Genomic DNA, 14,637 nt, shown 5'->3' with positions numbered 1-14,637 from the left:
CCTGTCCAAGATGTGCAGGTACTGAAACCATTAGGTAGGACTAGCTCTGGGGGAAAGAGTGTTTGTATTGCTTGGTACTCACACATGTGCTCGTGTACTTGCACACACACAGGCACACATACTAGCTCACTCTCCTGAGCTGAATGGCTGGGGTGGGGCCGTCAGTTTCTGGTGGAAAGCCCTGCTAAGCAGTTTAGTGCTTGTCACGGCAGCTCCGCCTGACCTACTTGGGGATTCACCGTGCAAGCTGCCTCTTCTGCTGACTGCGCAATCTCAATTGCTCAGCTCCAAGCTTCAAAAACCGTGCTCCATTTCCTGAAAAATGCTTTCCTGGTTGTTTTCTCTGCTCCCCAGCCAGCCTGCCCAACTCCTGTTCCATCACCAGCAGCGTGGGCAGCCTGGCCCCACATGCTGCCATTCTCTGGGCTGCAGTGTCGGGGTCACTGCTCTGCCCCCGTGTGTGTGTACCTGAGCCTCCTCTTCCCTCTAGCCCATGCTTCCTTGGGGCTCAGCCTTTGTTGTACAAATGGTACCTTGTTTGCCAGATCTCCTTGTCTGTCTCCCATTATTTGTGCCTGAAACTGACCAGAGCTTTCAGATACATCCTGGTTCCTGCCCTTCCTGAGAGGCCTTGGGAACCCACACCCTTTTTCCCCATATCTGGCATATGTCCGTTCGTACATATTTCTAGAGCTGCCCACATTCCACAGAGCATGGCCCTTGCCCTCTACGAGTCCTGAATAACAGACAAATGGCTAGGTAGAATCCACACCTTTCCTAGGCTGGGAGTGTCTCACCTTCACTGGGTATTGAAGGGGGCTTCCCCAAGGACATAATGCCTGAGCTTGGACCCAGATCCAATCATGTCTTCAGGCAGAGGGACATCATGTGCAAAGACCCGGTACCAGGGGGCCACAATACTTTCTAGGGTAACTGGAATTCTAGACTAGAGGTGGAACATGGAGGCAGTGACCAGCAAGGACTCAAGAGCCCAGCCCCATGGACCTCTTGTGAAATACATGGGATGAAGAATTGGAGGGGCTTTCAGTTGTGTAGTTTCAAACAAATGGACAGGAAAGAGGAGATGGAAGGGATCCTTAACCTGAACCAGTAGAAGCCAGACTGGACCCTAGGATATCAGCAGAGGACAAATGGGTGAGGCCTGGGATTGGAGGGAAAGGTAGCAAGGCCTTTGTTTCTGAGAGGTCTGGGAGGCAGAAGGTTCTGGGGGACAGAGGTGGGACAGGCAGTAAGAGTAGAAAGCAATATAAACAAATGAGAGGAGGGAGGCAGACATGGGCTTTTGTTTGTTTCTCGCTGGGGAGAGGTATGTTGGTGTGAGCGTGTACACATACGCACATACACATGGAAGGTAGAGACCATTCTTAGGAGTCGTTCCTCAGGAGCCATCCGCCGCATGCTTTTGTTTTTGTTTTTCTAGATGGGTTTTTCTGTGTACTCCTGGCTGTTCTGGAACTTGCTTTTTAGACCACACTGGCCTTGAACTCACAGAATTTTACCTGCCTCTGTCTGCCTCCTGAGTGCTGAGACTAAAGGCATGTGCTGCCATCGCCCGGCCCACCTTGTTTTTGAGTCAAGGCCTCTTACTGGTTTGGATCTCACCAAGTGATCTAAGTTGGCTGGCCAGTGAGCCCCTGGGATCTGTCCTCTGTGCCTCCCTAGTACTGGAATTACAAGTACACACCTCTGCACTTGGGTTTTTACATGCCTGCTGGAGATGAAGCTCTGCTCCTCATATTTGCATGTCAGGTGCTTTGCAGATGGAGGCATTTCCCCAGCTGCCTGTTTCTTTTTAACCGGCTAGTCTGGCATGTGACAGATAGCAGCAAGAGCCAGAGCAGAGCTGGGAGGCACAGGAGGGTTCTGGGTGGGGCTCTCACTGTCGTCACTTCAGTTTGCCCGTGGACTGTCTGTGCTGTCTGGTAGCTGAGAGGAAATGGGCTTCACGTCCCACCTCCATGCCCCAGCTGCCCGGATAACTCTCCTCCCTCTTTAGCAGTCCTTGTAGAGATCCAGCTCTGATCTCAGCCTCTGTGGCTCAAAGATGCATCGGACTTAGAATATGTGTGCTTCCAAGTTTAGAATTACTTGCTGTGGCCTGGGCCTCTGCATGCCACCTTACTGTGCTCTGCCCAGAGCAGGGTCCCTGCTTTTCCAGGGTGCCTGCTCCCTTACCACCTGTGCTGGGTCTGTACTGGTCACACTGGTCACACTGGTCTCTAAGAGAGGGGGTGTGTTGCATGTCAGGGTCCCATGGATGAGGACATTACAGAGCCAAGAGAATGACACCTTGAATCTAGTTTGCGGAGGCCAGGCTGCCTGGAAGACTGCCCACGGAGGGGCAGGTGGGCAGTTGTTAGGAAGAGATGTCTGTCCATTGAGCTGTGAGCTGCTGGTGGTGACGTAAGTGTTGTAGCGTTCTGTTGTGCCCAGACCCTAACAAGCCAGGGAAGGGCCAGGCTTAGCCATCCAACTACCCTCAGCCCCATCACTGCCTCTCTGCTATCCCAGACATTGTCTGCTTAGAAGTTTCCAGTGCTCATAGAGAGTAGACACACCACTTCTTTTTTTCTCTCTTAAAAAAAAAAAAAAGACAGAAGAAAGGAACTACTTTTGAGGTGTGTGTCTTTCTCCCCATTATCACTGCTTTTCATTTAAAATGTTATCTTCCCCTTCCCCATCCTTTGTGGCCCCCCCCCCAAGGGGAAGAGGGGAGGCCCAGCCTCACCCTGGTGTAGTCAAGGTTATGGTGATAAATCCTGGGGCATTGTCACTTCTATTCGGAGTAAATTGGCTGGCCGCTTTCGGGCTGAAGGAAAGATAATTTGCTGTAGTATTTCAAATGGATTAGAAATGGATTTGAAGGGAAAGTTCATGCCTCCCATTACAAAGGCGAGAAAGAAGACTATCTTAAGGCACTGTTCCCTCCCTGGCCTTCATTATCCACGCTTAATACCTTTCCTATTTTCCAGCGTTAATGAAATTTCCTGGCGGCATGGGCCTGCCGGACGGATGGGAGAAGCCTTTAGATCTGCAGCTCCCGTTGCAGAAAAGGAATTACAGAGCCGTGCCGTGAGGGCAGACACTTGCAGGGTCCTTGGCCCTGCTATTATCTCATTAATTTTATCCCTTCTTTTCTGTACAGTTCGTTTCCAAAGGCTGTCCTCTCCATTAGGGTAACAATTTACTGGAGTGCTGTGACACCCATGGCAGTAAAAAGCTACAAGGCCCCACCTGGCGCCCTCTGCTGCGGCTTCCAAAGCCAGGGAGCTGGCAGGAGTGGTTGTGGGTGAATGAGTGAGGGACAGGCCTTTGCCTTGACCTCTTAAGCCCCGGGGTCCAGCCAGATCTCCTAGAGTTCTCATCCATAGCAACACCCAAATGTACCTTTTCCACACAAGGCGCAAAGCAGCAGGTAGCACCTGTCCCCATTCTCTGCAGGTCCTGGATCCACAGGCATTTGCACACACAGTCTAGGATAAGAACAGAGGGCCTGCTGTCCTGCATCTTATCCAAGTAGAACAGATGGCCCACAGTTGCTGTCACCATCTATTGAGTAGTTTTTGAAGGAAGAAAGAAGGGGATGAAGGGGTATTTCCTGATCATAAGAATTTAAACATTTCAAGCCAGGGGCGGTATAATCCCAGCACTCAAGAGGTTGAGGCAGGACTGTCTCTTGTTTGAAACCATCTTGGCCTACACAGTGAAACCTTGTCTCAAAAGCAAGGCAAAATAAGCATGTGGAATAAGTAAGACTGTCTTGGGAAGAATTGTAACCACAGATGACCAATCACAAAAAACTGGCTTGTTCTTCTGAGGGTGAAGGCGGTGACAACCAGGTCTGGGCTGAGGCATCCGAGCCCAGCCTGAGCCCCATGCTTTCTCCTGACTCCTGGTTCCTGGAGGCAGGCCCTTGACAGTCCCCAACTTGAGACTCCCTCATATATAAGGAGGGGCTGCAGGCTTCCTTGGGCAAGTGCTTGAAGAGGTAAAGGAGCCCCGCAGTTCTTATTGGGCCTGGCTAGGTCTGTGGCTGCAACACACTTTTAACCTGTGACTCCGTCTAGGAAGAAGAGGATGGCAGTCACATCCAGAGTTCACTGTGCATTACACAGCCCCTACAATGCCTCTGGAGGAAGAGCATCACGCATGCTCTCAAAGGCCTGGGCCCCACATTGTAGTTGAGCATGAGTGTGCTTGTTTTCTTGTCTTCTTACTGTCATATTTCTTTCTGGTGGCTGTGTACTTGCTCATGTTGTATAACATGGATAGAGATCTTGGAGTGCTTGGGAGAAATATTATGAAAAGAGAACCTGCATGGATCTCAGTCAGGAGCTTATCAGTTCTTCTGGTAAGGACCAGAGCTGGCTTCTAGCTTCAGTTGTAGGGTGGCCAGAAGCTAGGTAAGAGGTCCCTGCTGCAGAATGGTACTCTCCAGCCCCCTTTTCCTCAGAGTGCTATTCTGAGCCCAGACTGGTGGGTGCAGGAATGTCTTCCCTGTGGGTAGTTAGGAACCAGTCTCATGTTGGACAAACTCCAGCAGCTACTGCTCTAGTACCAGTTTATTTTAACTGAGGATTTGCAATTAAACCGAACATCCTTTGTGATGTGGCCGTGGCACTGAGGTCAGGACATACCACTGAGCCTCTAGGACTGACAGGATTGACAGTAGATCTCTCTTGGTTAGGCTTTCCTCATACCCAGTGAAAGCCAAGGGTACAAAGTCGAATAGACTAGATCCTGGAGGTCAGTTTCCTAGGATTCCCGTCTCGTACCCAGAGAGTACCCAGTAGAAGACTGATGAAAGGTGTGCTCGGTGGGGCAATGAGGGCCAGGCAGACCATCACTGCAGCCTGGCTTCTCGGCAGGACTCCTTCCCTCCCAGATTGATGTTTGTGAGCTTGAATTTTAATTAAGAGAAACTGGGTTAAGTGCCTTCTGTGGCCTCCCTACCCTGTGTTTGCACTTACACCGCAGCTTTGGTCCCTGATGTCTGCCTCGCTTTGCTCACATTATCTCACTAATGAGCCCTCTGAGGCCACTGGCTGGCAAGAGTTATCCCAGCTTGCAAGAGGAGAGACCAAGGCTCAAAGGGGCTGTGGTGCTGAATGTTAGAATGCTAGCTGAGCCCAAGTGCACGGCTGCCCTTCCCCCAGTGCTTTTCTTTCTGCGTGGCTCCCCGAGTGACAGGGCAGGCCATGGTGGGCAGTGCTTCAGGTGTCTTGGCAAGGCAAGCTAGCAAACACCCTTTGTCTGTTATTCTACAGTTCAGCTCTAAGGATACCTCCTTGGCCCTAGTAGACTGGAGAAGGGTCTGTTACAGCTCTGGGATCCCAGGAGACTTCAGACCTTGCTTCCCTCAGGATCTAGACTTGGTTAGGACACGGCCATGGGAGCCAGTGAGAGTACCCTGTGGGATCTGGGAGAGAAGGGTCACAGCCTGTACCAGGCTGGATATGTTGCCTTCACCTTCCATTTTAGCTGTCCCCTGGAGGGGGCGGGACTTCTGTTATGAAGGCCTCTGTGTACTCTTTGGATACATAACTGGTGCCCATTGCTCACATTTGGCACTAGAGGGCAGTGCATGCAGGCTGTGATCATGTGATAAGTGGTGTCTGATTTACATACCACCAAAATGTATCTTGAAGATTGGCTGCATGCTGAGCCCTGGTGGGCTTAACCTAGCTGCTGGGGCACCAGGCCCTTCCTGAGCACAATCTGCTCAAATCACAACTGGGCAAGGGCTGTCACATCAAGGTCCTTCCTCAGCTTGTATAGTGCTTGAGTCTCCAGGGGTTCTGGGGTAGCTGGTAGACCTGAAAGTTTGAAAGGATGGGGAGCAGTAGGGTGGCCTCTGAGACCCAAGACCTTCCTTGCTCAGGTCTGTTCTCCAAGCCACCAGTCCTACAGCTGCCTTTACCTCTTGAACAGCAATTACTATCCCACACAGAGGGCCTGGTGAGGTTGTAAGATTGCCCTCATACATTCTCAGTGCAAGGCTCTCTGAGCAGTAGATGAAGAGGAGGGTATGATGAGCAGTAGTCCCTGTTGATCTCATGACCTCTCTTGTCCTGAGGTAGAGTCTGTACCAACCTTGGCAGAAACCCAAGTGGGTGTCATATGCTGATGCCCAGGGGCCAGGGCCCTGCACTGCTTTTCAAAATACAGGTGCCCAAACACCTGCCTTCTTGTGTGCTCCAGGGACCATCCCTAGGATGGAGACACTCACCAGTGGCCAGGCTAGGAGACAATCTGCAAGGACAGGTGTGTATTGGAAGAGGCCAGTCCTCTCTGTGGCCTGTTGGGCGCTCGTGAATTTCTAGCCAGTTTGTATAGTACTGTGCCTTGGGACTCCGTGTCAGAAGTCCTTTGCTACTGCTGTGGGAGGATCTCTATGAAAGGTAAGGGGACAGAAGTCTCCTGGCAGCTGGACCATAGACACCTAGCAAACCCAGCTATAATGTATCCCATACAGCAAGTGCTTTGGGCTGGGTTTACCACTGACCATCAAATCTATAGCTTATTCTGGGTCATATCTAATAAACAGTTTGTTGTCTCTGTAGGTCCCTGGTACTGAACCGCCTGCGTCCAACTGGAGGTGGGAAAGCCACACCTGGTTCCCCTCAGTGGCGCAACAAAGGCTACCGCTGCATAGGAGGTGTTCTCTACAAGGTGTCTGCCAACAAGCTCTCCAAGACCTCCAGCCGGCCCAGTGATGGCAGCAGGGTCCTTCGCCCAGGTGGGATGGGATGCTGGCGAGGTGGATAAGCACTGAGTGTTGACTGAATGCCAGAGTGTCTTCCTTTGTCTGGGCTCTCAGCTGTGGGCATAGCCGTGTAAGGGGACAAGGCCAGGGTCTGAGCAGTGGGTGCCCCCAGAGAACTGGATAGGCACAGGACTTTAGGAGCTGTCTCTTGAGAAACTGAAGGGGCAGCCAGAGTGAGGGCAGTGTTGGGAGGCCCTGCAGCCCTAGTGTCCCCTGGGAGTCTGAGTGATGCTTGCCTCCTGCTTGGCTCAGCAGCCCAGCTTTTCTATGGGAGACCGTGCAAGAACACCTTTGTTTTACTTTTGGACAAAGGATGGGCCAGTATGGTAAACATGCCTGGGTGAGTGAACACCTGGGGCTACAGCACCCCTAATCCCATTGGTGATGCCTCACCAACTGTATCTGGAGGCAGGCACCACCACTGCTGCAAGCCCCTGCAGCCTGGGGACAGGCTGAGGAGAAGGAAATGCTTTGGATGTGCTTATTGTACAAATTAACTAGAAAAGTATTTTGGTTTCAGTCCAATTTTACCCTCTTCTTTGCCCATCAAAAAGCATGGCAAGATTATGGGTTGCTGTGGGATTTCAGAGGCTCAGCTGTGCCCAGCAGCCCTAGTCACTCAGCAGAGAGGCTGAAAGAAGAAGTCAACCAGGGAGAAGGCAATGCCAAGGGCAATCCCAGGGCATGAAGACACAAGGATGATCCCATCTGGGACAGCCAGCTCCTCTGTGTCCCTGCCAGGTTGGGCTTCAGAGCCGCTCTTTAGGTCCAGATGCTATGCTCTGGACAAGAGGCCCAAAGAACTTCGTCCCTGACACTTAGTGCTTTGGGGTAGAAGAGCCTGGTAAACTCATTGGAGAGCTGTGGGAGTAGCCTGGGCTCCCGCCCTGACGCTCACCTGCCCTTGGGTCTCCACTTCCCCATCAGTACCCACTGTAGTCTCCTGTTCCTGTGGCTTTTCTGTCTCAAATTCTAAAAACTGTCTCCTATTCCAGGCCTCCTAAGCACCCAGGCTTGGGATTAGTACTGAACCTGGGCTGGGAAATAAGCCCTCTCGTCTCCCTAAAGTGACCACCATCACCCAGTGACTGCCAGGCGGTCCTGTCCTCAGATACTGGGACTAGTCATCTTGTGCTGAGCCCTGATTTGCACTGTGTCTGACTGGGTGGGCCAAGGGCAGGGGACTATACCAACCACCCGAGCTTCTTGCGTCCCTCATATGTGGGGGAGGGAGAGGTGTAAATTCTGTCAAGGCAGGCAGCAGTGTTGATCTTGGCCTCTCATAGTCAAGTGTCCTTCCCTGGGAGATGATGGGCTCTAAGGTACAAAGAGGGCTGTGCTATTTTCCTGTCACCTCTCACTGGGAAGGTATGTCTATTCCTGTGATCCAGGGACCAAGTACTAAGTTCTGTAGACTCTGCCTGCCTGTCTCCCACACACAGAGCTTCCACATCATCATTCGGTGAACATTCTATCGCCGCTACTCTGGGGCTGGACTTTTTGCCCCCTTTCTTTGCTATAGATCAAACTGAGAGGGAATCTGTGCTCCCATAAGCCCTTGCAGCCTTGTTTCCCAGTGCCACAGTAGCCACCTAGAGCCTGTGTCCATTCACCCAGCTGTCTAAGGGAGCATGTGATGAGAGCAGGGTAGGAGTCCCAGTGCCTCTCTACCACCACCTCTACCCCTGTCCTTGCTCTTGCCAAGGCTTCAAACTGCTGCCAGTCAGGACTGTCACTGGCCCTGACCTACCTACCTACGCCTTGGCAGCTACTCTAGGACCCTTCTGGGACTTGCCCTTTTCTCTCCTTGGGATGGGATGTGGGGCATATTGAAAGACACAGGCTGCCAAGGCCACACCCTTTCTTCCGAGCCAGGGGAGATGATGAGTGAGCTGGATATCACCTGCTGCCTGGACCCCCCCCCCCCCCATGACCTCACCCAACAGCGAGGAAGGTAGATTGCTCCCAACAGTGCACTACTGCTGACTGGCCCACTTACACTAGTCATAATTAAAGAAATAAATTTCCTTCTCTAGTGTCAGCAAACCTTTGACTTCAACAATAAAGTACAACCCCTTCATAGGCGGGGTGGGGCACCAACTCCTTTCTTGGCCACCCCCTACCCCCAGGCCCTCAAGGATTGAGTCAGCATTAGCCATGGCTTTCTTGGCTTTCTGAGCTTCTGCCCACTCTCCCAAGTGTACCTGCTATTCAGATGGCCCAGTTCCTGCACCCTTGCCCTGTACTTTTGCCTGGGATCTGTGTCCTAGGTTGGCTGGACTTGCTGAGAGCACAAAGAGCCTGACAGTCCCTTAAGTGAAGGACGAAAGTCTCAGACCAAAGGGCTATCTATCTCTGGCTTCTTGAGGGCCTCCAGGCCAAAGTGAGGCAGGTATGATCTGTAGTTTTCTGTTGCTGACTAGCCACCTATATGTTCCTAGGAAAGTGAGGGCTCTGTAATTTTTTCTTTTGTTTGTTTGTTTTATGAGACAGGTCCTTCTATTATGTAGATCAATCCGGCTGTCCTGGAACTCACTCTGTAGACCAGGCTGGCCTCGAACTCACAGAGATCCGCCTGCCTCTGTCTCCTGAGTGCTGGGATGAAAGGCGTGTGCCACCCCTGGCCCTTTGTAACTAGTTATTTGTGCCCTGCCTTCCCCTCCCTGGGTACCAGGAGGTCACATTAGAGGGGCACGCAAGGAAGCCTTGTCAGCTGCGCTCTAAGGGTGCAGAGCCACCAGGCCATGGAGACCGTACTCATTGTTGTTCCTCACTGAGACTTCCTCTGCCATTTTGGTTTTCTTTATAAGATTGCAGCTCTAGGTGCCTTTGCTGAATGTACCCTGCCTGGACCTGCAGGCTCTCAGCTGAGTAGACCTGGCTTTTAGGAAGTCCTCGTTCCAGCTCACTGGGAGCAGCTAGACAGCTCAGTAGTGGACCTGGGGACAGATACTTGAGCTTGGCTGCTTGGTGGCTCTGCCAAAGTGCCAGCCGAGTCCTGAGGAGGCTTTGACCTCTCCGAAAGATGAGCTCCCTTTGAGGGCCAGGGAACAGACGGGACACTAAGCAAGGGTGGAGCTGCAGGAGCCAGGGTTTATTTCGGGAAACTCCAGGAAGTGAAAGTGCTCCAGAGCGCACAGCAGAAGCAGCACCTCGTGCTCCCAGGTCAGGGCTGTGCCGTTGAGCCTTTTGCACCTCTGGCTGTTGTTTTTTCAAGCCAGCTACTTTATGTGCATTTTTAACACTGCAGAGCGTTTGGAGAGGTGCCTCCATCCTTGTCAAAGCTCCCACCGTGAGCCCCACACTGATGTGTTTTTAAAGGCAGAAAGTGGAAAGATGAGAAAGCTGCTCCCTACCAGGTCCTGACAGGTGGCACGTGATGCCCACGTGCCCCTAGCTGGGAGCAGATGGTGCCAGCGTCAGCAGCAGGCTGGGCGACAGCCCGGGAACCAGTGCTCATTGACAGACTATCACATTGCACGTCACTGGTTACAAAGACTGGCAGGTGTGAGTGTCTGTCTGTGCCACCTGGATAGTACTCCACTGCCACCCTAAGGACAGGTGTCCTCGGCTAGAAATAAAGCCCACCCTAAATACTTCCTTGCTTCTTCACACCCTAAGGCCCTTGCCACCCTTCGTTTCCTTTTATTGCTTCCTCCTCAGACCCTGTAGTCCTTCCTGTGCCCTCAGCTCCCTGCCCCTACCTCGAGGCCCCAGTTTATGCCCCTAACTGCCTGAGCCTGCATAGCTGTGTAACAGATCCCCTACTTCCCATGGGGACCCTATGGGTTCTTCTTTTAAACCCAAGGGCACTGAGGTTAAGTGTGGGGCAGCCTCTGACCAGAGAGTCCACAGAACTCCAGGTGGGTAACATCCGGCCTTGCAGCTCATTTAACAGATAGCTCAGGCACTTCCTAGCAGCAGACAGGATTTCCCTAGCAGGCCTGGTCTTGTCTTGGGCCTAAAGTCCTTAAGGTACCAAGGTTCAGCTACCATTCACTCCTGTCTAGAGAGGATTTTAAAGGGTGTGGGGAGCTCTCAGGGCCAAGTAGCTTACAGGGTGCCCGGGGAGAGGGTATGAGTTTCCAACCAGTAAGGCATGAAGGGCTGTGGCGGGTCTGGGACAAGAAGTGAGGAGTGCCACTCAGGAGCAAGTCACGGGCATTCTGAGCATAATAGGCCTGGGCATGTGGGCTCGGGCACGTTAGAACATCCCCTTTTAAAACCTAGATGGCTTTGTCATCACCTCAGGTCCTCAGAATTTCTGAGTGATGTCACTTGTGCCTTTTAATGCTGTATCCATTTCAGCAGCTGCTCTGTAGGAAATTGGATCTGGTCTGGGAAGGGTCATGTGTGTATTTGAGGAACCAGGGAAGCCATCCTGAGCAGGCCCTGCCCTGCCATCCTGTGATCCTGGGGTTGGCCTGTGTCTTTAAAAGGCAGGCAAAACTGTGTGGTGGTGAGCCTGGGCAAGCCCTCACATGGCTGCCTCAAGGTTCTTAGGGAGCCCCATTCCCATCCTATTGTCTTCATGCCATATTGGTCACCTCAGAAAGGCCAATTAGATTTTGGTGTTTGGGAGTTTGAGGACTATGAGATGGAGATTTACAGCTTTGAAGTAACAAGCTGCAGCTGGACACAGACGCTGTTGTCTGCAGACACCGTCTTCCTCTCCCTCCTTCCACCGTCTTCCCCTCTTTTCCCTCCTCCCCTCCCCTCCTTGTTCTCTTCCACTCCTCCCGTCCTCTTGTCTCCCCTTCCCTCCCCTCCTCTCTTCTTCCTACATTCCTCCTTTTTTTTTTTTTTTTTTTTTGGTTTTTTCGAGACAGGGTTTCTCTGTGGCTTTGGAGGCTGTCCTGGAACTCCCTTGGTTGTCAGGCTGGTCTCGAACTTACAGAGATCCGCCTGCCTCTGCCTCCCGAGTGCTGGGATTAAAGGTGCGCGCCACCAACACCCAGCTCCTCCTCTTTCTTTTTAATCTTTTAAGTCTAAAAAACCAATTTCTCTCCTATACAGCCAGGCCCATATTGCCCTGGTATAAGCAGCCCCCCTCTGTTTCCTTCACAGGCTCTACACCTCTTGCCATTTGTGTGGTAGCCTCCTTGGTAGCCTAGAGAGACATGTCCATGGGCAGTTCACTACCTCAGCCCAAGGACCTGCCTCGTGAGTCACCTGGGCACTGAGAGGGATCAGGAAACTGGGAACCCAGTAGGGAACCAACAAGCACCAAGTTGATTTTAGGGAGCCTAACTGATAGGAGACATCAGGGGCTGGCAGACTGTTCCAGTCCTTGTCCCTGGCATGCTGAATCCAAGGCTGCCACCCTCAAGATAACCCAGACACACACAAGGCCCAGCAGTGCCCCACTCTTGATGCTGTGGTCCCCGAGGAAAGGGCCCCTGGAAAGAGCATCTATGCCTGAGATAAGTTGGGGGGGGATCGAAAGGGCTTTGCCAAGATGGTTTGTCAGGAAGAAGGTGTGAATCAGCCAGCGAAGGGTAGGTAGGGCTACAGTTGGGCTGTGGCCTGATGCGACCTGTTCTTTCCCTTGCAGGACGACTGGACCCTGCCACCAGCTGCAGTCGTTCCTTGGCCAGGTGCGTCCCTTGACACTGGGAAGGTAGGGGCTCCCTGCTCACTCTTGGGCTCACAAACCTCTCCCTGTGCACAGCCGGGCCGTCCAGCGAAGCCTGGCCATCATCCGGCAGGCGAAGCAGAAGAAAGAGAAGAAGAGAGAGTACTGCATGTACTACAACCGCTTTGGCAGGTGTAACCGTGGCGAGCGCTGCCCCTATATCCATGACCCTGAGAAGGTTGCCGTGTGCACCAGGTGCCCTGCCCAGCCTTACTGACAACTTGGGGGGAGTTAGTGGCAAAACCTGGCACCAGCCCTCCACAAACCTTCCTATCCCATGCTGCAGATTTGTCCGAGGCACATGCAAGAAGACAGATGGGTCCTGCCCTTTCTCTCACCATGTGTCCAAGGAGAAGGTGAGTGCTGTGTTGTCAGCAGGCCTGCTCTTCCAGGCATTCCTGGGTGCCATCCTGCCTCCAGACAGATTGTACTGCATAGTTTTCCTTGGTCTTAAGTTAGCAGCTCCTGCCTCCAGTGTCCATGAGCTCAAGAACTCCTCCAGCTTACCCTTTACTCCAATGTACTGGCTGTGTTGTGCTGCCTCTTCCTCCTGCTGGAAGCAGCCCCAAACCTGAGCTCCCAACATATCACACACAAGAGTCTCCCTTCTCCCGTCACCACTGCCCCAAGTCCTACAATGATGCCAAGCTGCTTTCCGTCTCCACTACATGGCCAGGGGAGGTCAGCCTCATAGATGCTCCTAGAGGCAGAGGCCAAGGTCTTACCTGCCTCCTGCCCTAAGACCAAGACCATCATGGGTTGAGTAGTGATCAGAAGAGCCCAGGTTGCAATGCCCAGGTGTGCCCTAGTCTGGAAGGACGGAGAGCCCTGCAGTCAGGGCCACAGACCACCTGGCCTTATCTATACCCACTGGCCTCTGAGAAGATGGCCACGAGTGTGAGGAAGGGCCCGGGGCTAAGGCCACAGTGCAGAGGAGGCGGGTGGGTAAGGCCTGCTGCTGCTCCGACAGCTTTTCCCCTTGAGAAACTTGGGGAGAATCAGCATTTTTCTCCCTAATCGAGCTTCGAAACTCTGTCGTGAGCAATTTGGAAATTCACGTCGAGTTTCAGGTTCATTAAGCGCCAGCTCCAGATCCCGTGCGCACTCCAAGCTGTCTAATGTGTGGGCTGCACCAGCGCCCTGAATTAATGTTATTGTTATTTGTGTGGACGTGGCGGGGTGCAAACAAGGTTAATTGAAATGAGAACGCAGTTTCCTCTTGGTAACGGCCCCGCTCTGACAGCCAGGAGGAGCTCTGTTTGGTGCAAGAGTTGGCTTTATTATCCCTTTTTATTAGAGCTAATTTGGGCTCTATATCAAAAACCACATTAAGGGAATTGTCTACAGCTTCACCACCGCCAGCCCAAACAGGGCCCCCAGCCCCTCTCCCCTCTGCGACTGCAGTTAAAAGACAATTAAAAATAAACTCTTGCTCAGTAAATCACCCTTTGTTTCTTTGATTTCCCCTCCTCTCCCTACTCCAGAGCTGCTGCCCCAGCCTCATGTTCCCTGGCCTCCCTCAGACAGGTTCCTGCCTTCCCTTCTCTCACCTTGCCCCCAAAAAGTGACTTTGTAAAGCCATGGATTCCTTGGGTGAGGAAAGTACTCCTTAGACCACTGTTAGTCAAGTGTGGGACATTTGTCAGCAGGCTGAGACGTGCACTTTAAGATCTGAGTGACCTCCCGGGCTGAGCAGGATGTGCTAGGCAAGGGCAGTGCCAGTGCCCTTTCTCCAAACAGTGCAGGAAGGGCTGATGGGTGACCCATGGAAGGGGAAGGAACAAAGTTGCCTGGAGAATTCAGAGGTAGCCTCTTCCCTGGTGGTTTCAACCCCAGTTCAGTGCTGTAGGTTTTGGTCATCTTGGGGTTGGTTCCCGTTGTCCCCTCCAGGCACACAAGGTGCTAACAAGTAGCAGATGTAGCCAGCAGTCATCAGGGCTCCTGGCTGAGAAGGGGCAAGGGGTGTATCTAGCTCCTGAGTCTACCCACAGCTGCCAGGGTGGGTCCAGACTTCCTGTTCCAGGACCCAGCATACTGATTGGCTAGGCCTTAGTGCTACCATGTAGCCAGTGCCTGACCTGGTGCACTGGATGTCCAGCTCCACGTCTGCCCTGCCTAGACAGCAGGGCCATGTCCCAGGGCTCCCAATATATACCAGGCCTTGAGTTGATGGTTAGGAACTCTGTTTACTGTGTGCACGTGTAGGGAATAACAC

At 52.6% G+C, this 14,637-nt stretch overlaps 1 protein-coding gene across 1 annotated transcript in view; it reads left to right on the top strand.

The window, feature by feature from the left end:
• Zc3h3 (zinc finger CCCH-type containing 3) overlaps nt 1-14,637 on the top strand; it is an 81,439-nt gene that overhangs the window by 46,109 nt on the left and 20,693 nt on the right. Inside the window, exons 5-8 of the mRNA XM_005085970.4 lie at nt 6,585-6,760; nt 12,342-12,384; nt 12,459-12,617; nt 12,709-12,778. Coding sequence (XP_005086027.2) covers nt 6,585-6,760; nt 12,342-12,384; nt 12,459-12,617; nt 12,709-12,778 — 448 coding nt within the window. The remainder of the gene's footprint in view (nt 1-6,584; nt 6,761-12,341; nt 12,385-12,458; nt 12,618-12,708; nt 12,779-14,637) is intronic.

This window comes from Mesocricetus auratus, unplaced genomic scaffold (genome assembly GCF_017639785.1).
Source record: "Mesocricetus auratus isolate SY011 unplaced genomic scaffold, BCM_Maur_2.0 Super-Scaffold_100055, whole genome shotgun sequence".
In the NCBI taxonomy this organism is placed as follows: domain Eukaryota; kingdom Metazoa; phylum Chordata; class Mammalia; order Rodentia; family Cricetidae; genus Mesocricetus; species Mesocricetus auratus.
This window is presented reverse-complemented; position numbering and strand designations above follow the sequence as displayed.